The 25,842-nt window shown below is 33.7% G+C and overlaps 1 protein-coding gene across 11 annotated transcripts in view; it reads right to left on the bottom strand.

Annotated features, from left to right (window-relative positions):
- The window catches only part of LOC129795425 (hemicentin-1), a 97,779-nt gene extending 72,334 nt beyond the window's left edge, over positions 1-25,445 (bottom strand). For all 11 annotated transcript variants that reach the window (XM_055836672.1, XM_055836676.1, XM_055836673.1 and 8 more), the window contains exons 1-2: positions 25,009-25,445; positions 3,661-4,602 (exon numbers count right to left, since the gene is read on the bottom strand). In XM_055836672.1, the coding sequence (XP_055692647.1) occupies positions 3,661-3,757 (97 nt within the window). In that variant the 5' untranslated portion in view covers positions 3,758-4,602; positions 25,009-25,445. The remainder of the gene's footprint in view (positions 1-3,660; positions 4,603-25,008) is intronic.
- Between the last annotated feature and the right edge of the window lie 397 nt (positions 25,446-25,842).

Raw genomic sequence — 25,842 nt, 5'->3', positions numbered from 1 at the left:
TGTTTTTTTTTTTTTTTTTGAAACATTTTCCTAAGAAAATGATGCTGAATAATTTAAGAGAAGTTATATATTTTGAGATTTTCGCAGGCGTTCTATCGTTAGCAGAAAATCAGGTATTGATAAAAGGAAAATAAAGAGAAAAAATAATTATAAAATATCTTTTGAATAGGAAAAAGTAAATTTAAAAATAAAAAATTAAAAAAAAAAACAAAAATAAAAAATAATTTTAAAAAATTGAAATAATTAAGAAATCTCGAAAAATATTTTATTAAAGGAATACTTCTTTTTGTTGGTAGTTTTGGCAAAAGTGACGGTAAGTTTTGATCAAACCAAGGCCCTCAACCAAGATTTTTTCAAAAATATTATTGAAAAAAGTAGGTATTATTTTCGAAAAATTTTACTGTAAAAAAAATAATTTTAAATAAAACAACAGCCAAGTTCGGGAAACAATGGTGTCGTTTATCTGACGAATATTTTGATATTTTTAGCGAATCATCTTAATACTGAAAACCGAACAACTTTTTTTTAAATCTTGAATTTACTATTTTTTACTACTGATTTAAATTTTTTCCAAGCTTAAATTGAGTATTTTTTTTAAGGTTTTACTCCTCAATCTAACATTTCATTAAATCAGATTAACTTTTTTTCGGCTTGAATTCAGCATTTACTAGGCTTCGAGCCTAGTATTTTTAGGCTAAAATTTAGTACTTTTTAGGCCTTCCTCCTTGGCTTTTTAATTTTTCACAAAGTCGGTCTGAAATCGGTTCTAGGAAAGTTCTATTACCTATTTGGACCGAAATTGTGAGAAAAAAGTGTTAAAATATTAATTTTGAGAAAATACACCAAGGAGGGGAAATTTCAAAAAAATACACAACCTTGCCATGAGTATTTTTCAGTTTACACGCTATAACTCGGGTATAAATATAAATAATTATTTTTAAATATTTCTATGTGTAGTCCTGTTTCTAATATTTTTGGCAAAATTCTTTTTATTTTTTTTTAAGAAAATAATACAAGAATGAATCCAATGAATTCTCGACAAAATTTAACGTGCCCTTGTAAGTCATGAAATAAATAAAAGTGAATGGAGTCCTTTTTAAATAATAGATTCCTCTGTTTTATTGCAAAACTTTAATTATTTTAAAAATTATCATTAATTAACGAATTTATTAAAGAAGATTCCAATAAAAAACATTACGAAGGTGTTTTATGCAACCTTTAGAAGCAGAGAGTGAGTAAGTGAGTGAGAGAGAGGCTGTGCAAATGGGGCAAAAAGGCACAACCAAGGAGAGTCATTAGTAAATGTTGATATGACACCGGGAGATGGGGTTAAATTACATCCCGTTGATGCTGCCATGCGTTTGGGAAATTCTTCAGCAATAAAATGATCAAATTACGAGCCAGCCCCGGAGTACATAAAAGCCATTCGCCGAGAATTATGATGAAATACGACACTGACTTCAACGTACAAGAAGAGAAGTGAAAAAAATCCCAGGAAGATGCTCTTGAATTACCGAGGCCAGGTAGGACTATCTTTTTTCATCCGGCTCTCATTCCCCCAGTCAAGTATGGTAGCTCAGTCCCACCCCCACCACATAATCTCCGGGGGGCTGTCTTTTTGACCTTCCTCATCATCTTTTCCATTTGCAATGTGTAATGAGAATTCCACAATTTCTTTTTAATGGCCACATCCAAATGCCCGTGCCTTACCCCCCAAATGCGCGCCTTTTCTCGCTTTTCGCGCAATGAGAAAACTTCCTTTCGTACGCAAAGGGCCAAAGCACGAAGGATTAAGTTAATTTTATGGCACTCTCTCCTTTTTGCGGATGATAATCTTCAAATTTCCCTCCTTTCTTCCGAGGACTCTAAATGCAAATCACTCTTGTAAATGTTGACTTAATTCTTTGAGATGGTTGAAGGAGGATGAGAGAAAAAAAACGACGAGGGTGTAATTAATTTCATTTGTGAAAATTTTCCACGAGGAATCATCTCCACAGGGGGTAAAGGGTGTGGGGGGAGGGAAAAACCTTTTAGGTGTGGCTACCTTTTTCCAATTTTCCACGTGATTTAGTTAAAAAAGCAGAAGGACAAAGGGAATATACCCACACAGACATTTTCTATCATTCTAACCAATTTATCTCAATGAATACTCGTCGTATTTAGGGGCTGTCAAGTTCAGGAGTTTTGTGTTTTTATTTAAATAATAATTTTTAAAGTTTTAATCAATTTTTAATATTGATTTATTGGAATAGTTTGCAAAAGAAAATAATTTTGAAGTTACAAATTATTTATCTATTTATTTATTAAATGAAGCTTTAGGGGCTAACAATTTCTGTGCTTTATGATTTATTAGTTCTTTGGCTCCCTGAGTTATATACATTTAGTAAAAATTTACGTTCAATCAAAAGAAAAAGATACACTAGAAAATTCATTCGATTTTACCCACTTTTTGATCAGTTCGGTTTTTCCGGAAGTTTTCTTATAGTACTTTCCGGAAGCTAAAGTACAGAGAACTTTTTAAAGATTTTCAGTATTTTCTGAATGAAACGTTGTTCTTTATTATTTAGTCATTTGGAGTATTCAAAATGTCAAGAAGAAATATTTCTCAAAAGTTCCTTAGAGGAGTAAATATGTATTTTCCGGAAGGTTTGTCCGGAAGATTAAGAACATTTAAAAAATGCCGCATATTTTGACCGTTCAAAATATGATAAAATGGCTGTGCATAGATCTTTAAAAAAAATTTCATGATCGTTTAAAACAAATATTTTGTACAGAATTGACTTCTTTGTCAAACTGTGGGATGGATTCGAATAAAAATTATTTTTAGTACAAATTTAGCCACGACACATCTAAAATCTGTATCTAAAATCTAAAATCTAATCTAAATCTAAATCTATTTCTCCTGATTTTAAAGTTTCATTCTGGTTTGAAATTATTCTTCAAAATACCTTTCTTAGAATAAAAAAATTAACAATTAAACTACTAAAACATTTATAGTTTGCAATGTGTTTTGGCTCAAAATCTGTACTAAAAATATTTTCAACTAAAACAACACCATAGCTTGACTTAAAATTATTTTTGTCCTTTCTGTCTAACAAGGAAAAAATATAAAGTCTTTTATTGTTAAATGAAAAATGCATCTGAGCTGAGATGGTCTAAAACTTGTACTAAATTTTTATATCTGTTTAATTTTATTAATTAATTTTACAAACTCGACTACAAAGTCATTAAATTAAAGGAATTAAATTACAAAAACAAATGATATTAAAAACTCTTAGTTTATTGAAAAGGCGTGTACTAAACAATGAATTTTTATTTTATTAATGTACTAAAAATATTTTTAATTGAATCAATGTTATAACTGAACTTCAAATATTTTTTTCCTGTCTTGCAAGGCGAAATAATTAATGTTTTTTTTTTGTTAAATCTAAAATGCGTCAGAGCTAAAATGGTCTAAAAGTTGTACTAAATTTTTTTCCTATAAAATCTTACAATTCTATAATTTTTTTGTAAAATTGACTCCAAAGTTTCTCCAACAAATCATTAAATTAAATGAATCTAATGACATTCCCCTCAATGCAAGGCCATTGATCGTGTTAATAAGAGAAGGTAGAGTACAGAGAGAAAATTGCAATGAGGTACAAAAAGGGTGTCACATACCTTCACATTCTGTTCCACACCAAAAGCTGATGATTGTAAGTGCGAAAAAAATCCACCTGAAGCTGTTTTCACTCCAATTAATTCGTCGCACGTGCATATTTTCAAATCTTTAAGTACACAACTATTTTTTTTTCTACTTTTCTTATCTTCTCTTCGTTCCGATTCACGTGGAGAGAAAATTCAAAATGCTTTTCTCACCTGATACGCAACACTCTTTTTTAATGGATTTGCAAACCTCTTTTGCCTTTCTTTGGGGATCAATTGACCAGAGAGAGAGTATTAACTAAATAGCATCACTGTTTTGATTTTATTTTATCTGTATACCACATGGACATTTTCACACCCACTTTTCCCAGAATACGTTTCCCATTTTCACTTCACATCACTTTGAAGTTTATTTCTATTTGTATTTTTATTTACCCCTTTGTGCATCTGTTCTCAACTCTGTCCCTGGGAGAAGTTGGGAGAAAGTTTAGAAGATTTATCAATTTATCGAAGCTCTAAAGGGAAGTTTTGTGCTATATATAGTAGAGTGAAAGAGCAAAGGGTTGGGGAGGGTGGTGGTGGAAAAGTGAAATGCAACTTTGAGATATTTTTACATTGAAAATTCAACCCCTATACAGGAGACTTGAAGGGAAACTTTTCTTTGGTATTTTAGCTACACAGAGAGTGTTCTCCCCTAGTCTTCACAAAAGCCACGAGACCTTTAATCACTATTTGCAATCGATAGTATGTCTCCCACGCGTTTAGCACGAAAGCCACGACGACGACGGAAACTCTATAATTGTGGCCTTTTTATCCGGACACTGAATAGCATGAATTATGCTTCCATTGCTTCAAGCTCTCTCTCTCTCCCTCTCTATGCATTCATTCGACGTTTCATGACACTATGTGGGAGGTTTTTCATTATTTACTGAAGTCACCGAAATGCCATAAAAGTATCTGAAATGAAAAGAAAGAAAAAAGAAAAATTATTTATAAAACCAAAATTGATCTGAACTTTGATGTTTCATTTAAAGTTCCTTGCTCTGTGTAGGTTTCAACAGGGTGTTATAGTTCACTGAAATTGCAACTTTTAAAGCTTAAAATCAAGAGGTGTTTATCTGCCCAATATTGTGAACTTTTTGGCTAATTGAAAATTGGTGAATAAATCCAAATATATCCGAAGATCCGAATACTTTCATTCAGGTAAAAGCTTTCAGCTTAGAAGTGAATTATTTTTTCCAACTTGAAGTTAGTACTTTTTAGGCTTTAATTACTATATTTAGGTTTAGATTTACTACCTTTTTGGCTTAGATTTAGTACTTATTAAGCTTTTCTTTCTTAATCTGAATCTTTTAAGAACATAAACCGAAAAACTCTTTTCAGATTTTAGTATTTCTTTTTTAGCTTTTCTTTCTTAATCGGAACCTTTTAGGGACTAAAACCGAATAATTTTTTAGGCTTAAATTTAGTATTACTAGCCTAACAGATTAATTTTTTTAGGCGTTTCTTTCTTAATTTAAACCTTTATAAGATTAGAATTATCTACTGAATATTGAGATTTTTTGCCGAATAATCCGAATATTTTAATTTAGATATTAAACACCTCTTGCTCAAATTTCAGTTAGAAAGCTTAGCAACACCGTAGAAGTGTTAAAGTTGCAATTTCGCTGATTTTGTTCGCCGACATCAATAGTACATCAGTCAATTTTTGACGTAGAAAATAACTAATACCTAAGTTAAATAAGGGTTTTAATTGGCGTGTATTTGAGAAAAAAAAATAAAAGCTCTTTAGTGAATAAATATTTTGTAATAAATCTGCAAAAATATCGGAAATATCAAAAATTTTGGAAAAAAGTAATTTTTTAATTAAAACTTAAGGCAATTACAATTCAATTTCAAAGCTTAAAGTTCGTTTTCATAATTTATCAATTCTGTCCTATTTTTGAATCAAAACTTGTTCCTTTTCATACAAGTTTTCCTCGTTTTTCTTCAAGAAAAAATACCCTATTCCCATTTTCAATGGCCCTGTAATGAATTTTCTTTGAAAATACCCCCAAAAAAATCTCTATTAAAGGCTTTTCCATTCTACGAAGGAATCCTTGAATAGTTACATTTTCGTGGAATTCTATAAGACCTCCCACATGTGGATTGTTGGAATGTACCGCACCACACCTTATTCAATTTGTTCTGATACATAAAGTAAGTTAGCTTCAAAAATTCTCACACAATTCAATCTCTAGGCAAAGGAATTTATTCAATTTTTTTTCCTCTGGTAGACTCCATGGTGAGTTTTTTTCCCCGGCGAGAGAGGGATAACGGCTGAGGCGGAAAAGCTCAGCTTTGATGGAAAAGCAACAAGACATATTTGGGTAATTTTATCTACTGCTCCGCAACCCTTCACATGAATAAAAGAGCCTCCGTCTCAGCCCCCAAACCAGGAAATGAAGTGACACACACATGGAGCTTTTTTTGTAGGTAGGTAGCTCCTGTTGAGGGAGGAAGCTCTTCCGTCGCGTTGAGGGTGATGCGAAAGGGGTGAATATCATGTAAAATGGATCATTAAACTTTTACTGCATTTTCACCCTTCTTTGTCCCACTTTTTTTTTGGTCTCTCACCACCCCCGCGTGCTCATGTTGTGTTAGGACCCTGAAGTGGGGGATGGGGGTTGGAAAAAAAAGTGGAAAATTGAAGCCATATCTCGCAACAGTCCCCGCAAAAAGCTTGTGTTTGAGGGAAATTTTGGGATTATCGCAGAGAGACTCGCCTCTGTATGATGGTCTCTGTTTTTTTCTCTCTCTCGTTGAATGAGGTGGTGCGGGGGTGTAGGGTGGGTATACACACACACCCACACAGGACTCACCCGATGTGATGAGAAAAGTACGCAGGAGGGGACCAAATAAACAGGACACCGACGTGATACGAGAGCCGGAAAAATTATTTTATATCCCATCCTCTACAAATTCTTCCTCCTTCTCTGCCGTCGTTTGCCGGGGATGAAAATGGGCCAAGAGAGGAGGGGGGAGTGAAAGCTCCCAGGAAAATGTGAAAATGGAGAGTGGCTTTATAACGGGAAATCACGACAGATCGTAAATTTGTTGGTTGGGCTAAATTACCCAAGAAAAACCACACTTTTCAATATTCTTCCGTTTTGGCACTCGTACGTTTGCCCAAATGTAAATGAAGGCGCTCCAGAAAATACCCCCCGAAAAAAAAATTCTCTCGCCCACGTCCACCCACTAACACGGATGAAGGGAGCTCCTTGCTGCTGCTGCTGGTAAATAAGACGTGTCGGGAGGGTTGTAGAACACCATAAGCCCCAAGAGGAGTTTATCTGGACAAAATTATTCGTATATCTTCAGAAATATTCGAATTATTCGCTAATATTCGGATTAATTGCCAAAGAAATCAAAATATTGGCTTTTAGCCTCAAGGTGGCTTAAATTGAGAAGCAGAAGCTTAAAAAAATAGTTAAATCAAGCCTCAAAAAGTTTAAATTTAAACCGAATAGTAATTTCACCCCTAATCATGCTAAATTCAAGCCTGAAAAATATTCAATTTAAGCATGAAAATATTTTTTTAGTCCTAAAAATGCAGTGATTAAGGAACAAAAGCTTAAAAATATTTAATTTAGAAATAGAAAGAACAAAAAGTAGTAAATTTAACCCAAAACATGCTTGATTCAACCCTAAAAAAAGACAGTCTCCAATCTCAAAAAGCTTTAAAAGATATTATAGTCAAGAAAGACTAAAATTGAAGCCTAAAAAGTTGTTAACCCTTGAAGAATTTTGCTGGACACCGTGGCCAATTTAATTTTTTTTTCATTCACCACAGAACTAAAATCTATTGAACATTCCGTGTAGATAAAAAATTTCAATTACTTCAAGATCGTCGAAAGAAAACTTAGAAAAATATTTTCTTTATCAAAGAAAATTAAGGTGAAAGTTTTGAGGTTAGAAACTTCGATCCTCCAAGTGTTAATTCAAGCTGAAGAGTTTTAAATTCAAGCTAAAAAGTAGTAAATTCAACCCAAAAAAAGACTAAATTCAAGCCGATAAATATTTGGATTTTCATTCCCAAAACAGCACAGATTGAGGAACAAAACTTTATTTAAAAAAAATCATTAAAGCCTAAAAAAAAGGACTAAATTCAAACCGAAAAATTGTAAATTTAAGCTGAAAAGTAGTAAAATTAACCCGAAAAGTCCAAATTCAAACCAAAAAGTCCTAATTAAGTTTTTGAATGATTTTTTCGGTTTTGAGTTGTTCGTGTTTTAGCAAAAAAATGTTCATGAAGAGTCAAATATTCAAATCTTTGGAAATATTCGGTTGATCCGCTTGAAAAGCCAAAATATTCACCAGATAAACACCCCTTGATAAGCCCACACACAGTGTGAGAAAAAAAAGACCACCGTTGGGGAGGAAAATGTATGTTTTGTTGAGCTTATGGGGTTCTTTTTCGGTTCTTTGTCAACGTGGATTTTTCACGTAAAACATTCTCAAGCATTTGCAACTACAATTCACATTCACCACCCCCGCATACAACGTATAATTTCCCAAAGCACTAGCTGGGGGTGGGTGGAAAAAAAAGGAGGAAAAAAAGGAGTAAAATAGTAGAGCGTGGAATTGCCGGAAAAAGAGCTCTTCCTCTTTAATTAACAAACAATTAACATTCACTCGATTGGATTTTTTTTCTCCACGCAGGGGGTGTTTAGACGCGCAGTGTTTCCCCCACCCCCCAAATGCAAAACTTTTCATGATTCTTGCGTGGCCTTTTCTTTTATTTCCACCCACTTGTATAAGATAATGTTCCCATCATGGAGGGTACTTTTCGCCGCTTCGATGATATCAAATTGTTTTCTTTGTTTTGCTTTTTTTCTTTTTGTTGTTTTTCTTAAAAAACAGTCAAAAGAATGAAAAGTCTTCTGTTTTTTTTTCCACCCTCAAAATTTCTTCCCTTCCCTAGTTGGGAGGAAAAATTCCCCACGCACCACTCATTTACATTCCCCAAAAGCTAAAAAAAAGAATTTAATTGGTTGGCTCTGGATGAAATTTTTTATGGGCTTTGGCCATGCAAATATATCGTAGCATAACCATATGTATATGTTTTCTTAATATATGTATATATAACGTAGATACCTACATTGTAATTATATATAATCATACATCACAGGAGACGTAAAATTTTCATATTTGCGAGGAAATGGACAGACCAAACCACTCCTACTTTTTATTTAATTTATAATTTTTGGAAAATATTACATATATTTTCTTTTATATGAAAATTAGGGTTAGTTAGTTTGATAGGGGATACCGCGAGGTTGATAAAATCATAAAAAGCCTAAAAAAGCTTTTGGAAAAGCTCAAAGTTTTGACTTTCTTGGCGAATCATCCGAAGATTGTCAAATCCTAATATTTTCTTCATTAAAGAAATTCTTTCATTTGTTCATTTTAGGCTTGAATTTAGTAATTTTCAAGCTTGAATTAAAAGCTTTCTTAACGCTTTTTTCTTTAATCTGTAGCTCTTTAGGATTGAAGATTGAAAAACTGTTTATCGGTTTGAATTTAATTCTTTTTAGACTTAAATTAAATTAATAATGATTTTCCAGGTTTTTCGTCGGCTAAATGAGGGTTTCTCACTCAGAAAAACTCGCGTTTTCTAGAGCTTTCAGCTCCGTTCGGAGCTTTCTTCAGTGGCTACAGAAAGAAGGAATTTATTAACAAACATTTTCTACAAAAACAAGATAGTTTTCCACTCATTTAAGCGTTAAATTAAATAACATTTTAAAGCTTTTTCTACTTAATCTCAGCCTCTTTAGGACTAAAATGCAAAAAACTTTTTTAAGCTTGAATTTAGTACTTTGAAAGCACTTGCTCCTTAATCAGCGTCTTTTATGACTAAAAAATAAAGGATGTTTATCAGCTGAATATTTTGATTCCTTTTTGCGAATTATTTTCGAAAATCTTTCAGATAAACACCCCTTGGAGAGACTTAGAAAGAAGTTTCTTAGCAATTTTTTTCTTTGATCTTGTCTATCTGAGCTTTTACTGAATCTTTGACTGGCTTGATTAGCCCCAATATCCCTTAATCCAATACTCAAAAAAAATATTTGCAAATTCTGCTAAGAAATCAGGAATTTATTCACTTGATTTCCTTCCATTCAAGCCAAGCAATTGTTTGAAAATAAATCCAAGAAATATTTGTTTTTTATTAAAATTTAAACCATTTTTTCCACCTCTCAGTGCTTTCTCTTTAAAGCTCCGGGAGAGTATAAAATAAATTAAGGCAATTAATGCAAATGAAGATTAAAATAAATAAATATTTGTACAAATTAAAATAATTCCTTTTTAGGGCTGAGAATTGGTAGTCAGATTTTCTTGCTTTTACATGGAATTTACAGCTAAAAGGAGAAAAAAACAACAAAATGCGAAAAAACAAAACATTGAAGAACTTAAGAATGAATTATTTAAATTTGATTCACAGACTAACTTTCTGCATCGTTTCTTTGGGTGTTTTCCCTGTGAGAAAAGGACGATGGTGCGGAGGAAGATTTTTGGATGCGCGAAATGCCGAATTTTCCATCCTTGGCAGCTCCAAATGTCTTTTTTTGCTTCCATTTTTCTTCCTCCAACATCCCTTTTCTTATTATTTAAATCACCGCACATCCCTCATACATTATTATTGTGTTAATAATAATTTTCTTTTCCACCCCCTCACTCTCTCCCATCGTTGTTATTTTGTGCTGCGAGAGCTCGTTGGAAGTGGGGCAGAAATGATTTTCTTTTGGTGAACTTCCACCAAGACACCCAATTTGTTTGTGGATTTTCTCCACCCTCCCCCTCCGTCTCCCTCTCTCTCTCTCTCTCTATCTCTGAGGAGTGTCTTGCCATCCTCCATCATCGTGGGTATTTATGTGTATGCGCCAGAACCGCGAGGGATTAAGTGAAATTTCATTTTACAACGAACATTTGCAAAATCTATTTATATTGGGTGGTGTAGTTGCAGCGGAGGCGCCGGGTGGTGTGAGTTTGTACAACGTACACCACTTGGCGCCTCCATTGCGGGAGCTTTACACTCTCTCTCTCTCGCCGGCAACGATGGAAAATGTGCGACAAGATGAAGGAGAGTGAAATAATTTAATTTCAAGTCAATTCACTGTAAATTATTGCCACAACTTTTTTCTTCTTTTTCTTCATTTTTTATGGCACTTCTTACTGCCTTCCTCCCCCCAGAGGCAGACACATTTTGCCAAAGCCAAAAATATTGAGTTAATTTATGGATAAAAGTATGTACAATGTACATACATAGTCTACTAAAAAAAAGCATAAGAATATGGACTAGAATTTCCATATAGTACGGATGGGTCGAGAAAGCTCAACCACCACCCCCTTTTGGGTGGATGCATGGGCCATGAAACAAATCAATAAAGTGGGAGAGAATGACAACCAAAAATGGGGGAGCCACAGGGGGTGGTTGGGCGACAACACCAACAACAAAAAACAGATAGAATTGGGCTAGAGTTTGTGGAGAAAATTTTTAAAGATGATCACTGCAACGTGACGAGAATTTATTGGAGTTGAAAGAGGAGAATTTTACGGCAGGAATAAAAAAAGAAAGCAGAAAACCCCGGACGAGGGTACACCATGAAGGGTATAAGAGAGTATCGTGGAAACCGTATTTATTGTGATTTGTGGTGTTTCACATACACAAGAGGGCGAGTGGTTATGCAAATATTTTGTTGGAAATATTTTCTTCCCGTCCCGAGGTCGTGCGATTGTCGTAAAAATAATGGAAAATTGTCCAATTTTGTGGCGATCTTATGGATCTATTTGCCATTCTTCATGGCCCCTTTATCGCTCAAAAACTCCTCGTACACACACCCCCTCATTCCCGCCCCCATTTATGCTGTGAGGAGAAAAAAAATAAAATTTAAGATCATTTTATAGAAAAACAAAGGGAATAGAAGAAAACTCTTCCCCGTAGAAATTCCTTCGACGCATCATTGAGCTCTCTAGGCTAGAGTGCGAGACGCACGATGAATTCTTCCACGTTTGATCTAATTTTAGCAAAATTGCCATGCACTTGGTGTGATTCATTCAAAAAGTTGCTCTAAATGTGAGTCATAAGGTGTAGAAAATTGAATAGTGAGAATCCCTTGAGAAAGGTGGTTATGCACAATTATATGGAGAAGTCTTTTTTTTACAAATAAAATATGTTTCTTTGCTATTTTGCCTTGTTGTCTTGTCTTGTCATTTACGTAGAATTTCACGGAATATCTTAAAAAAAAATTCCAAGACGTCGCTATTCAACAAACAAAGGTCCTATTTTAACTCACTTAAATTGATTTAATACTGAAAGGTTCTCAGGAATAATTAACACGCAGTCATTAAAGGGTTTTCTATTAAAATACTTCAAAGTATTTCATTATTTTTGGATTACCGTATTTTTTTCAGGGTGTAATTAAATTAACAGCGCGTCGTGTAATAAATTGACAAATTTGTTGAGGTAATTTACCCGGCTGGCCTGTAGTCAGTTGTTATCATTCTTATTCTCTATTGGAAACTATCTTAAATCTTTATAATTGAATAATAACAAAATTAAATAAGAAATTAAAATTGAATTTAAAAATGTAAAAATACCAACTAATAATAATTATAAAGTTTTTGACAGCCGGTTAAACGGCGTAGAAAATAATTGGAAGTGTATTAAATGGCTCCATCAGTCTGTTTAAAAAAATATAATAAATTATTTTTCATCGAATGTGTAATAAATTGACCATTTAATGTAGTAGAAAATTTACCCAGCTGACCTATAGAATCGAAAATGCTCTGCCAGCCGGGAAAATGAAACTTATATCGCAATTTCTGTAAGGATATAATAAATGGATGCTAGAAGCGTCCAGCTGGCCGGAAAAGGCTTAGAAAATCTTTTATGAAATTCAATTCAGTTTTTTGTAAAAGAAAATCATTTAAATGTGAAAGTAATAACTATAAATCACCCCTTTATTCCCCGTAAAAAATTTGTATATAAAATACACATTAATCTACATCTCTTTTTGTATATAAAATAAATATCATTACACTGTTTCAGTCAAAAAATTAATACTAAAATCACATAAAGCTCTTTCATGCTGCAAATCGAAATATTTAACTTTGATGGTTTTTAGTTTTATTATATGAATAATTGAAAAGCACAAAAAAGCACATGAATAAACCAAAAATATTTTCAATATTTACACGCATTTTTACAACATAAGTACATCCATTTGTAACGAAAAAAAAATACATGGTACACATCCTGAGGCAGAAAAAAAGGCAAATGGCCAATAAATAAAGCGATTATTTATTTTTCAGAATTGCTAAAAAAAAGAGTAAATCATAAATAATAAATGCATACCATTCTGTTGACATTGCAATCAGTGCCCTACAGTGTGCCCCTGTACAGGAGGCGTGGGGGTGGGGTGGGAGTAATTTAAACATTTCATTAATGGAATTTGTCATTAAAATATGTATTTTGAAATTTATAGCATTTCCATCAATTCCCACCCCCTTGCGTTATTTTTTTTGTGCAGAGTACAACCCTTTTTGGGGAGATTAAACAAGACTTTTATTTACTCACTCAGACAAAAGCACTTTGCTGTGAAAATGGTGTATACGCCCACGTTAAAATAAAAATGCTAAACTGCCTGGAATGATATTTTATTCGTTTTGCTCTTTCATAGAACAAAAAAAAACGTTTCGTCATGTTTAAATTTCTATTTTATTGTGAGAAGAAGGGCAAAAAAAAAGAATTATGTGTTTTGGCCCAAAGGGGTTGGTGGGAGGGTGTGTGTGTGTGTGGAGTTGAGAATCAACAAATATTATCAAATCGATTGAAGAGTTGAGCAAAGAAAAAAAAAAGTTTGTTGATTCATGAGATGAATAAACTTCCTCTTTTTTAATGTTACAATTTTCAACCCCTCGCGCTTTTTTGTTACCCCACGAAGGACGCATTTTCCTCCCAGATAGCGATCACATCTCCACAATATTCTCATCTCTGCCCCTTTTTCCTTTATATATTTTTTTACATGGCCTGATTTTGTGGAAAAGTCTTGGGCGCCATCGTTAAAAATATGATTCTTTATGTGCAAAGAGAAGAAAATGAATTTCCCCAAAATGTATCTGCATGATATAAATTCTGCAGATTTTCCCACAAAAACCCTTCTCGATGCAGCCAAAAGAGCCCCCCATTCTCTACCCCAAAATCCACACAGGTAATTTATTTAATTGACTCCTAAAGTACTTTTCATTTTACATAAGAGCGTACAGGGAGTATAACTCTACTGCAATTTGCTTAACCCCTTTGGGGGAAGAACTATTTTATCTCTTCTTGTATGTTCACTAAAAACATATTTTTTTAATTGAAGGAAATTTTGTAAATTTAAAGTGAAAAGAAGGCGATTTGTTGACCAGCCGGGTTGATTTTTCTACAGGACTGACTAGTTGGGTAATTTTTTTTCAATTAATCGGTTCCTAATAGACAGCTGGAATCTTTTAACAGTTTTTTACGCTACTGTAATAAATTACTACACGGCGGTCATTTTACAATCACCCGGCTGGCACGATTTAGCAATTTTTTTAAGGCGCAATAATAAGAATGTAAAAAAATAGAAAAAAGAAACTTTATTTATGTACTTCTAAGACTGTTAAATTTTCATTTATATCGTTTTTAGCACTAAAATGATTTTTAAAATCTTTAAATAAATTTTGCAATTAAAAATTTTAAACGTTTAAATAATTCAAAATCAATATTGGGCTGTCAGAAGACATTATTTAGTTATAGACAATTTTTTTGTCAGTCTTATTCACAAGTTTTAAGTTTTAACTGACAAATATTGAATAGAAAAATGTAACGTTATAATGTAATGAAAGAAGCAGACTATAAGACCAGCCGGGTAAACTTTTTCTACAACACTGACATTTTATTACGCGTCACGTAAAAAACAATTTATTTACGCATAATCGATTTTAAACGTATCAATTAAAATTGGAAAATTATTGAAAATTACATGTATACATAGCAAATACAACATTTTCAACTAATTAATAAAATTAATGAATAACAACTAAATGCTAATTATGAACAAAAATATCATAAAGCACAAAATAAGCTCCATACATAATTTCTATGTTAAAATGAAAATTTAAATTATTTCTTCTGTTAAATTGACGAATTCTTTCTTTGACACAAAAATTTCAATTGTGTCTGGATTATCAATAAAATTTAATTTAATAATGAGAAATTGATTGAATTCCTTATAAAATGGGGGGAATAATGAAAGCTTTTTTGCTCATGCTCTTTTTCTTGTTTAGTCTGGAATGTCTTCCAAGAGGATGATGGTGAAGAAAAAGAAGAGAAAAGGGAGGGTAATAAAGAGCATAAAGTACCTTTAAAAGCCCCTCGAAAGATCAGAGTTAAAAGCTGCCGTAAGTCATTTTCATGTGACGCTTTTGCAGTTCTACTGTGACGGGAAAGAAGAAAAGTGAAGAAAATGCGGGAAAATTGTGCGTGGGGGTTAATTCAAATTGATTTCATCATACCCCCCCCTACGCCCCTTCCATCACGTGGTGTTTGATGAAAATTAAATGTGAACGTTGGGGCAGAGAGAGAGAGCTGAGAAATTGAAATTTTATCCAAGTGACGAAGATCACGATGGGTGTATTACACATTGAATTTATTCATCCTCTAAAAATATCTCAACACTCTGACAATTTTCATGTCTCCACACACGCATAGCTCGCGCAATTTTCTCCCAGAGTAAAATGTTGGGAAAATTCTTTAATTTTTTTTAAATTTATTTGAAGAGGCATTTTAGAGGAGTTTTCTCTGCATTTTAGTACACACACAGAGCAAAATATATCGATGGTTTTATCAAATAAATAAAATGAAGAAAATCCATTTTGGCAGGAATTTCCCTACCATTTACCCACCCCTTTTCAGGGGCCACACCACAACTTTCTGTGTTGATTTTCTCAAGCAATGCTCACTCTGGGAAAAGTCAGGAGAATGTTTTGTGGGGAAGGAGGGGGGGGGGTCTTTCTGGTTGTTTTACAATAAACCATAAAGTAAATTTATCCAACTCTTGGCAACCGGACAAACATTGAGGTATATAAAGTTAGAGAATCCGCACATCTTTTAGTGTTGCTACTTCTCTATACACAATAAAATACAACATACTCCTTAACCCACAGACACAGAAACAGAAGCACAATTCTCACGAGGAATCCCCCCCCGCCCCTTCTGGCTTTTCTTAGCATTTTCCATCCACCTTTCTCTGTGCAAAAAGGAGAAATCTTGCAAGTGAGATTGCCAAATCACAGACAATTGCCATATGATTCTCGTATTTCTCCCCAAAGAAAATCTTCTTACGCTTTTTCCCATCTTCTCCTCCTTCCGCCCCGAAGAGCTTTTCCTAACCGTTCTACCCCAATGGAAATTTATGCAAATTCTCCTGACATTTGCCATTCCTCGGCAAGACCCACTTGCTGTTTGGAATTGATTTACAAGTCACTGAATGAGACACTGCTCCCTCACCACAGAGAGAATTTCTCAAGGATTTTCAATTAAGACACCACTAAGTGCATTTAACTTTGTCGCTAAAATTGTGTGTAGCTTCATCTTGAATTTTCATCACAAATTTCCTATAAACCTCACCCATTCGCATCATGTTCGTGTTGGGAATTCATCTGCATAATTCCAACTTTGGCATGAAAAAACTAAAAAACACGGACATGGTTCAGGGAGCTTTTCCTCAAAAGCTTACACGATGTTTTCGTGTAATTAAATTACAAACTACATTTTCTACACGTTTTAGTGTTCAGAAGTAAATTAAATATATCTGATAATCAATATACGGATAGAACAAGATCTTATTTCTTACGTTTACAACTTATTTTATTTTTTATGCCTAATTTAATTTATTATGAACGTTTAATTTGTCTTCTAACGTCGTTTTTTATGGCTTAAAAATTATCGTTTCAACGTGAAGTCCTTTATTTTTTAGGGGAACGTGGCCCAATATGTATCTCCACAGGTCTGCATAAAATTAGCAAAAATGGTTTGAAATAAAAAGCAATATTCATAAATTTGGTATCATTTTAAAGCCCATTTAATGCTCTTTTAACTCCCATAACTTTCTACATTTAAAGTTTTATCAGTTTTAAGTAATAGCGGATTGAAAAAGGCCTTAAGAGGTCCGAATTAAGCCACGTTCCCCTAATTTCAAGAGATTCCTTCGAATGTTCAATTTATCAATTTTCTTTCATAATAAAAATAAAATAATAAAATTTAGTCAAAATTGTCATTATTTCTTTGCAAAAATAATGCAAAATTTCTTCCTCTGAAAATTTCCTTTATATTCTGAAAATATCAACACAAATGCACAGATTGCGGAAAATTTGCTTTTCATCTGAAAAATCTTAATTTATGATGGAGTTTTCAAAATAAACACAAAACCCCATTTTTTCTTCTTCTTTTTTCTTTCACACGGAAAGTGTTGGAAAATCCTCCCTCTCACTCCTCAGTCTGTTTTCCCACAACAAAGAACTCCTCGTGATAACAATAGAGAGAGAGAGCGCAAAAACACTGTGAGTTTTGGGAAAAATCAACAAATTTGAGCTGAAATGTAAATAAATGTGGATGAGAAAAATTTTTGCAACGGAAAATGAGTAATTTTCTGTTGATATTTAAATCACATCCAAAATCTAAACATAGACGTGATGGTGTCTCGTGGAAAATTCACTTTGCGCGTCGCTTTTCGCTAAGATAGTTAATTTTCACAAGGTCTTCCCGCGACTACGCGTACATGCCTCCCAAAATGTTCTAATGAATAATTCAAAATACTTTTTTTTTAGCACCTTTGTGCTGTCTCTTCTTTAAGAGACATTTTTGTTTTTTTTAGCACAAAGAAGAGACATTTTTGTTTCTCTAAAACATGGAGTATTCAGCGTAAGAGAGAAAAAAATTCCTCTGCGGGATAGTTAATGTCACACTAAAATTACATCCCGCAGTAAATTGTAACGTTTTTCCCACCTAAAAGTGCTATATATGTGGGAGAGAATAATGGTTTATTCAATTTAAATTTTAAATGTCATATTAATGGAGATTATCGGCACTTTGATGAATAATTAATTGGGGTGAAATGTTGGGGTGTCTGTATTGTGAAAGGGTTAAATATACACATAAAAGAGGTTATACATAATACATTTATAATATACAAACATGAGTGAGACAAAACCTCCCCCATCTACCACCCAGAAAACAAATCATTTTGATTTATAATATCCGAATTTTCTCCCCAAAATTTACACAACACTTCACATGTCTATCAAAATTATATTTTATATTTGATTTCTATTGAAAAATTATTAGTATTCAATTTGAACTAAGGTTCCAGAAAAAGGACATTATGCACCACATATTGAATAAATTTCGGGGTAAATTGAAACTATTTTTGAAACAATTGAAAAGCTCATGAATAAGCTGGAAAAAGGATACCGAGTAGACACAGTGAAGCCTTAATTAAAAGTAGATTTTTTCCTATAAAAAGCTGTGAAAATTATTTTTCTTTTTTTGCAAAATAAAACTTTAGTTTTGATTTTATAGAAAATATTATCTTTTGCATTCTTCTTTATATTTAAATGATCCCTGGTATATTTTGCATTTTTCCATGCATTATTGTTTTTTATAGCTGCGTAGACACATGCTATAAAATCAGTAGGTTCGCTTGATTTATAAATATTTTAACAGATTTTAATTAATTCCTAAATTAAAACTTGATAAATTATTTTAGTTCTTTTGATATAAATGAAGTTCAAATGTTTCTTTTTGATCTACTATTAAAACTGTTAGGGGCGGCGCAGGCCTCTGTGCCGTCCATCTAACACATACCTAATATTTTTATAGTACAAAATGTGTCTTGGCTGTGTTAACTATAATTTAAGCATCAATTCTGTAAAAAATCCTCAAGATTAAATAGTTTACGACAGTCATGTCTCTCAATTCCAAAAATGATTTTTTTAAAAAATTCATTGTAATTGAATAAGAAGAAAAATATTTGACAGATAATCAGATATTTTTGACATTTGAGCCAAGACACACTTCGAGAAATTAAAATATTTGAATAAATCTCATTAACTAAAGACAGTTCAAAAAGAAAGATTTTGTACAGAATATAGACTTTTAATCTTTTGGGACTGTTGCTGAATATTTATAGTTTTTTACTGATATTTTATTTATGTAAAAAACTGCTAGAATTTGGTAGTCCTCCAAGTGTTAAATAATATTTCAAGATTTTCCAATACTTCTCATCAAACAGTTCGTATTTTTTACGACTCATTCATCAGATCCTTAAAGAAAATTAACAAAAAACTTTTCCTCATTCACTATTCCGTGCATAAACTCCTTTACACGAAAAATTTATGACAAACTGTTACTATGAATTCACAGCAATGAAATAATTTGTTTAGGTGGTGATTGATTGAAAAGTAATTAATTTAATTTGCAGTATGGACACCCATAATAATCAATGGCCAATGGTAGTGAATAAAATTTCATTTTAATTTGCAACAATGGAGCAAAATTATTCTCCCCACTCATGTTGGAAAATCAGTGTAATATTTTTTTCATGAAAATGCGAAAGAAGAAAGAAAATTAATTCAACTACGAAAAAAACTTCTCACATTATCTCCCCAATGGGGGGATGCACAAAAAAGAGCATTATCGCGTGCTTTTGCATAAAAATCATTATGGTTTTTGCCAACTGATTCTTTTTTTTTCGTTTTGGTAAAAAAATACGAGTATTTCAAGACTATAAAATCAGGGTAAAATGAGAAAAGTTTTTAAATACTTTGTCAAGTTTTCCAAATGAAAGAATTTCCTCGGTTTACATGACATAATTTTAATTGCAAGAAATTTGAATAAGGAAATGTGGTAAATTGTAGATTAAATTATTAAATGATTTCTCTTACATTTGGATGAATTTTTGCGTCGAAATTAGCCAAATATCAGACACAAAATTTACTGGAAATTATTAACATTTTTGTTTCTGATTTTTTATTAATTGTTTTAAATTGAAATCAGCATAATTTCTGATGAAATTAAACAAAGAAAATCATTAAAATTTCCCTAATGCCATTTAGCTGATTTTCTCGTTAATATCAGCAAGAAAAAAAATTTCCTTATTTCCTTAAGCCACACCCGCACTTTACAATATTTTTTCATCAGATACGTAAAATGTGTGTCAATAGCTTAGTTAATGATTTTTTAGAATTATTTTAAAAAATAAAGGTCATCATGCACAAATGCATATGCTTTATGGATTAAAATACAAAATGTGAGAAACAATAGGGGCGTGGCTTTTTGAATTCTTTGTGCAATTTCTTTTTATAATTCCTCCTGCTGTTTGCAGTGCACAATAAAAAATCTATTGATGTAGCTCGTTTAGCCTGAAGAGCTTTAAGCTACTTCGAATGTCACCACATAAAAGCCTCCTAAAATGAATAATCTCCTTTGCTACAAAGGACTTTCCTATATACAGATTTAAATGGACTAAATGAGTGAACTTATTTCACGGGACTTAAGTCCTTTTGAGTCTGCCTTTGGGTACATAAAAGAGGCAGCATAGAGAAGAGAGTTTATGGTGATGAATACACTTTTGGGTTAGAGAGAAAAAATGCTGATTATTCTGCAGAAAAAAGTTCACATTGGAACGTGGGAAAGGTGTTTACAACAATGTCTATCGCATCTCGCGGAAGTATATTGACTTTTCCCATCCCCTCCCTTTGACTGGGACTCACCTCGTCAATTGAATGATTTTTTCTGCTGTCTCCATGAACCACATAAAGTGTATTGACGTCGAAGAGGGAAAAAAAAGTGATGCGAATGGGATGAAAAGCTTCATTTTTTTCTCTCTTCTGGCAAAGAGCGGTTCAGTACGCGCGTGAGTTAGAATTGAGTTTCCCCAAACACAGGGGGGGGGGGGTGAAAAAAAAATTCAAAATATGTATACCACCTACACCCCTTGTGTGGACATATCGCACCTCTATTCACGTGTTGAAATTCACGAGGGGGTGTGTGCGAACAATATAGGGGTGGATGGGTTCATTGAGAAAAGAACGCGTCACAGCAGAAGAGAGAGAGAGCTTTGGAGGAGGCAAAAAAGAAAACGAATGATGGTGAAGAAGGATGATGACATGAAAGCGCGTCCTCCCGACAAAAGAAGAACTTGCGAATTGGCGCGGGGGATGAGCCCTCCGGGGGGTGAGAAAGTGCAGACAACATTGAAATTGACAACATATTTTTGACAACAGAGACACCCCATAAATCATGTGAGCCACACACAACACCCCTCTGCCCTCCCTCGTCACCCCACAAAAGCTTCCAGCAGATGAGCTTTGTACACAATTTGTTCATATGTTCACCATCTTCTGCTGAATTTTCCAAGGGGGGGTGTTCTCGGCTTTTTTTTTTTTACCTTTTCCGGACAACAAACACGTCGTACACAGTGCGTGTCTCATTTTTCTTCTACGAAACTCCCATTTGCACATTGTTACACTTTTCCCGTAATTCGTCGTACCTTCACAAGGCCCCCTCACCTCACCCCCGCCCGCCCTACGTTGTGGTGACGGAAGGTGCAGAAAAAAAGAAAGAACTTCCAACTCGCCACAGGTCCACCCACCTCATTTATTACCCCCCAAACCCTCCATCAAGAGTCTGGGGCACGTTTTTTTTTTTGAGGAAAACTTCACGTTAATCTCAACTTGTGCTGAATGAGGGACACTACACAGAGCAAAAAAATGAGAAAATGTCTGATTACCAGCTTAAGACGTGATAAAAATTATATTTCATTTTGTTAAATTAATTTTACAAATTTTTTTGAGCGCAGAAATTTTTCATTTTTCTTCTTAGACTTTAAGGAAAATCCTTAAGAAAAAAAATGAGAAGGAAATTTATAAAAATCGAATATTTTTCTAATTAAAATTCAGAACTACATATAAGTAAGTAAGTAGGTACATATATATTTTATAAAATAACTATGTTAATAAACTCATTTTACATTGCAATTCATAAACATTCAATGCCCATGTACCCTCAGTCTAGCCATAACTATTATATGTACCACAATGCTATGTACATAGGTATACAATGTTTCTAAAGGTGTACGGAGCAATTTACGTATGCAAATGACTCGGAACCGTGTTCGGAACCACAACTCTATGAAACTTGGTTTTAAATCATCGATTTTCTTGTTGATTTAGCATATATATTTGCTTTACATCTAAGGTAGAGAGAGGGGAAAGAAGATGATGTAAGAAACCACAAATTAATATTTCTTTATTTTGCAAAAAAAAATTGTAATAATCAGCCCTATTCTGCGACTAAGACATCCTTGAATTAATTGAAATTTCAGAAGAAATTCTTGAATTTTTGAAGATTTCTTGATCAGTGGAATAGGATCGAATATTAGATCGTGATTTGTCTTTATTTTTATCTATTTACGGATCATCAAAGGCTAAGAAATTATAGAATAAAATTTATTAGAAAGAAGTACCTAAATAAAAATCAAACGTAGGGGAAAACTCTGATAAAAATCTTTGTAAGATTTAAACAGATGGAGTTTTCAAATCGTTCTCTTGTTGTTCTAGAAAAGGAAAACAAAAAATTTGTTGTTCAGGAAAATAGTCAGAAAGCTCTCTCCAAAGGCTTGGTTGGGAAAGTAATTTTCCTTCAAAAATACGATTAAAGGTATAAAAAAATATCAAAATCGTATAAGATTTTTCCAAGAATACAAACAATCTTATAACTGATGAATTGTAAGAAAAGAATAGAAAAGATTTTTATTAGAATCTACCCTGTTATCATTAAATCTCAAGCATAAGAATTTTTAAATAATTTTCTTCAGGGTTTTTCGTCGGTTGGAAATAAAAAAACCAAGAGGTGTTTATCTGCTAAATATTTGGACTATTTTGTCGAATAATCACAATATTTCCGAAGATTTGAATATTTTCATTTTCAGCTAGAATTGAGTACTTCTCCAGCATGAATTTACTACGTCCTGGGTTAGAATTTACTTTTTTAGTACTTTTTAAGATTAAATTTAGTACTTTTTAGACTTAAATTTAGTACTTATTCAGCTTAAAATTAGTAATTTTTCTTATTAAATTGAGAACTTTTTCTGTTAGAATTTACTATTCTTTGGCTGGAATCTAGTATGTTTTCGATTAGAATTTAGTGCTTTTAATTATTGAATTTACTTATTAACATTGAATTTTGAAAAGTATTAAAATCTAGCCGAAGCAATAGTAAATTCAAACCGAAAATGTACTAACTTCAGATCAGAGGAATTTATCCAGTTATAATTCCATACTAACTTCAATAATTAAAAGCACTAAATTTAATTCAAAAGTATATATAGTAAATTCTTGTTGAATATAATGGGAAAAGGTACAAAATTTAAGCCTATAAAGTACTAAATTGAATTTTACTTCTTCGACTTGAATTTAGTACTATTTAAGCTTTTGCTCCTCAGTCTATACCGATTAAGGACTAAAAAAAGAAACGTTCGTCTCTTAATATTTTTATTCAGATAAAAACCCTTTGAAAATAACTCACAACATGGGAAAATGTGAGTTTTTCTGGGGGAGAATTTAATTTTTAACTGATGGAAAACGCGGAAAAAAATTGTATTATCTTACGTCGGTAAATTAGAATATTTTAAGAAGTGTCTAACGTGCTCTAAACGGACAATTATCGTTAGAAAATAATGTCCAAATAAGGGCTCGGACTCTCGAACCGAACATCGAAGCTTCGCTGCTTCGAGGCATCGAAGCATGTTCGAAGCATTGCAAAAGTACTGCTTTGTTTTTAAAATACTTCGATTATTCGAATAATTTTCAAAGCTTTCTTAGGTATTCAAAGCATTTAATGATTATTCGAAGCGGATGGACAACCCGTTTAAAAAAATGCGCAATTGTGCTATGCTTATTTTTGTGAAATTGCATAGCTTGAAGAAGTTTTCTTATAAAAATTATCTTATTCGAATCTTATTCGATTTTTCGAATAATCGAAGCATTTTAAAAACGAAGCAGATCTTCAGCAGTACTTCAATTTTTTCCCTAACAATTCGAAGCTTCGAAAAGTTTGATTTTACGGAGCTCTAGTCCAAATGATAAAAAAAAACTCACAAAATTTCTTATTTCTAAAATATTTCTTCGGTTGTAGCTAATAGCACAAAACGATACATTTTTCCTGCACCCTTCTTGCTCCTTTTTCCCGGAAATTCTTCCCACAAACACCTACGGCCGTTAATATTACTTTCCATTAATTTTAAAGAGCTAACAATTCTCCCTAGTTTGTGAGAAATTTAACTTTTTTTTTCCTTGAAAATATAGGCAGAGAACTCGCGTTAAACGTTCCTATATCCACATACGTGGGTGTTTGATGAAAATTCCGTTGGTGTAAATAATCTGTGAATCTCAACGAGAAGGGTTGGATGGACAAATACAAAATCTCCCTCAACCACTTCTTGTAGCATTTTGCAATTTTCACATTACTCGCTTTACTCGAGCATAGCCAGCATTGCTACGAAGTGTTGAGGTGCAAATCCCTCGCAATGGTGGAGTTAACTTTCATTGAATCAGCGGAAATTCTTGGAAAGTGTTGGAACCACCAGGTGAAAAAAAAAAGATGAGTGAGGACATCCCCAGTTGTTTGGGGTTGAAAGCACGAAGGACGTGTGTGTTTGTATATAGCAAGCACTGGGGGTTGAGGAATGATGTCCAACTGTGTGGATAGCATCAGTGTGGTCATCCGGGATTGTGTAGGAGGATCGTCGTAGTCGGAGGAGGAGAGATAGTCAGAAGCACTCATTTGTAATCACATTAAGGTGTCTTCTCGATTTACAAGTGGCATTTCACAAACACACCGCACACAACCACCTCCACCGACTTAGTTGGATGTTGCTGTCTAAGGGATTATTTTAGGATTTACCAACATGAACCTTTTGCACAGAACACCAAAAGCTCTCTCTCCCTGGTTTTGTATCGTTCACATGTTTTATATGCTTTTACTGGGCAGGAGGGTGGCAGAGGGCAGAACATGCGTGAAAAAAGCACTTATAGTGTCTTCATTAATCCTCCCGCAGCTTGTTTGTACCATTCTCTGAGAGACTAAATTAAAATTCAACCCCCGATAGTCACACAAAAGGGGCCATTTCACGTTGAAAAAACCACACAGAGAGGCATTTAAATGCGGGGGTGGTAAACGCACGAAAAAATAACCATTTTACATGTAAAATAATATAGAAAAGGATGTGGAGGACACTTTACCACATTCAATTTAAATCCAACCGCAATGGAATCCCCATCCGTTGTCCCAGAAGAAAGGGTTGATGGGGGTTGGGGGTGGGTCTTAATCCAGGATATGGGCAGAATGTTGCTCTTTTTAATCCACCAAATGAATGGCTTTATTTCTTTGCCAAGAAAAACACGAAAATTTTGCAATCTTAATCACCACCAAACACTCTGAAGAATTGTCTTCAACACCACACACCTTTTGTCCCCAAAAACTCGCCTTTTCTCGCAAGAAAAAAATAAAATAAATTCAAAATTCCCACCACCTGTCGCCGGAATCAAACACAACGGAAAAATTGTTAAGAATATCCTGTGGCCAGGAGATGAGACTTTCTCACAGAGACTCAAAACGTGTCCCTTGATGCTTTAAAATTTATGCCCGATTCGATGGACGGTCGCGCGTGAACTGAACTACTTGGTCGTGCTGTGCCCCTTCTCGAAGCCCAAAACATCTCACGGTGGGTTACATTCGCGCACATTCCCCGGAGTTTCCATTCTCTCGCATTCTCTCATTCTCCGTCTCTGCAGACACCACTCGCACACATTTCTATCGCACACCAGATGGTGGCCCTCGTGAATGACGACACGCACTGATGGACCCGGCGTTCCGTATGGCTGAGCACGCGGGAACCGAGCGTCGGAAAGTGGGTGATTTCCCACACATTTCTACCCCAATCCCCGCAGAATGAGTATCATTTGAACCCCCCTCTGACACGGTCACTGAAGGTCGGCTACCTTCTCGCGAGGGGACATGCTTTTTTATGTACATAGGTGCATACGTATGTATATAGCAACACGCCAGGTATGAGA

The sequence above is a fragment of the Lutzomyia longipalpis genome, chromosome 4 (assembly GCF_024334085.1).
Source record: "Lutzomyia longipalpis isolate SR_M1_2022 chromosome 4, ASM2433408v1".
NCBI classification, from domain to species: Eukaryota; Metazoa; Arthropoda; class Insecta; order Diptera; family Psychodidae; genus Lutzomyia; species Lutzomyia longipalpis.
The sequence above is the reverse complement of the archived record's forward strand: the minus strand, read 5'-3'. Positions and strand labels throughout refer to the sequence as shown.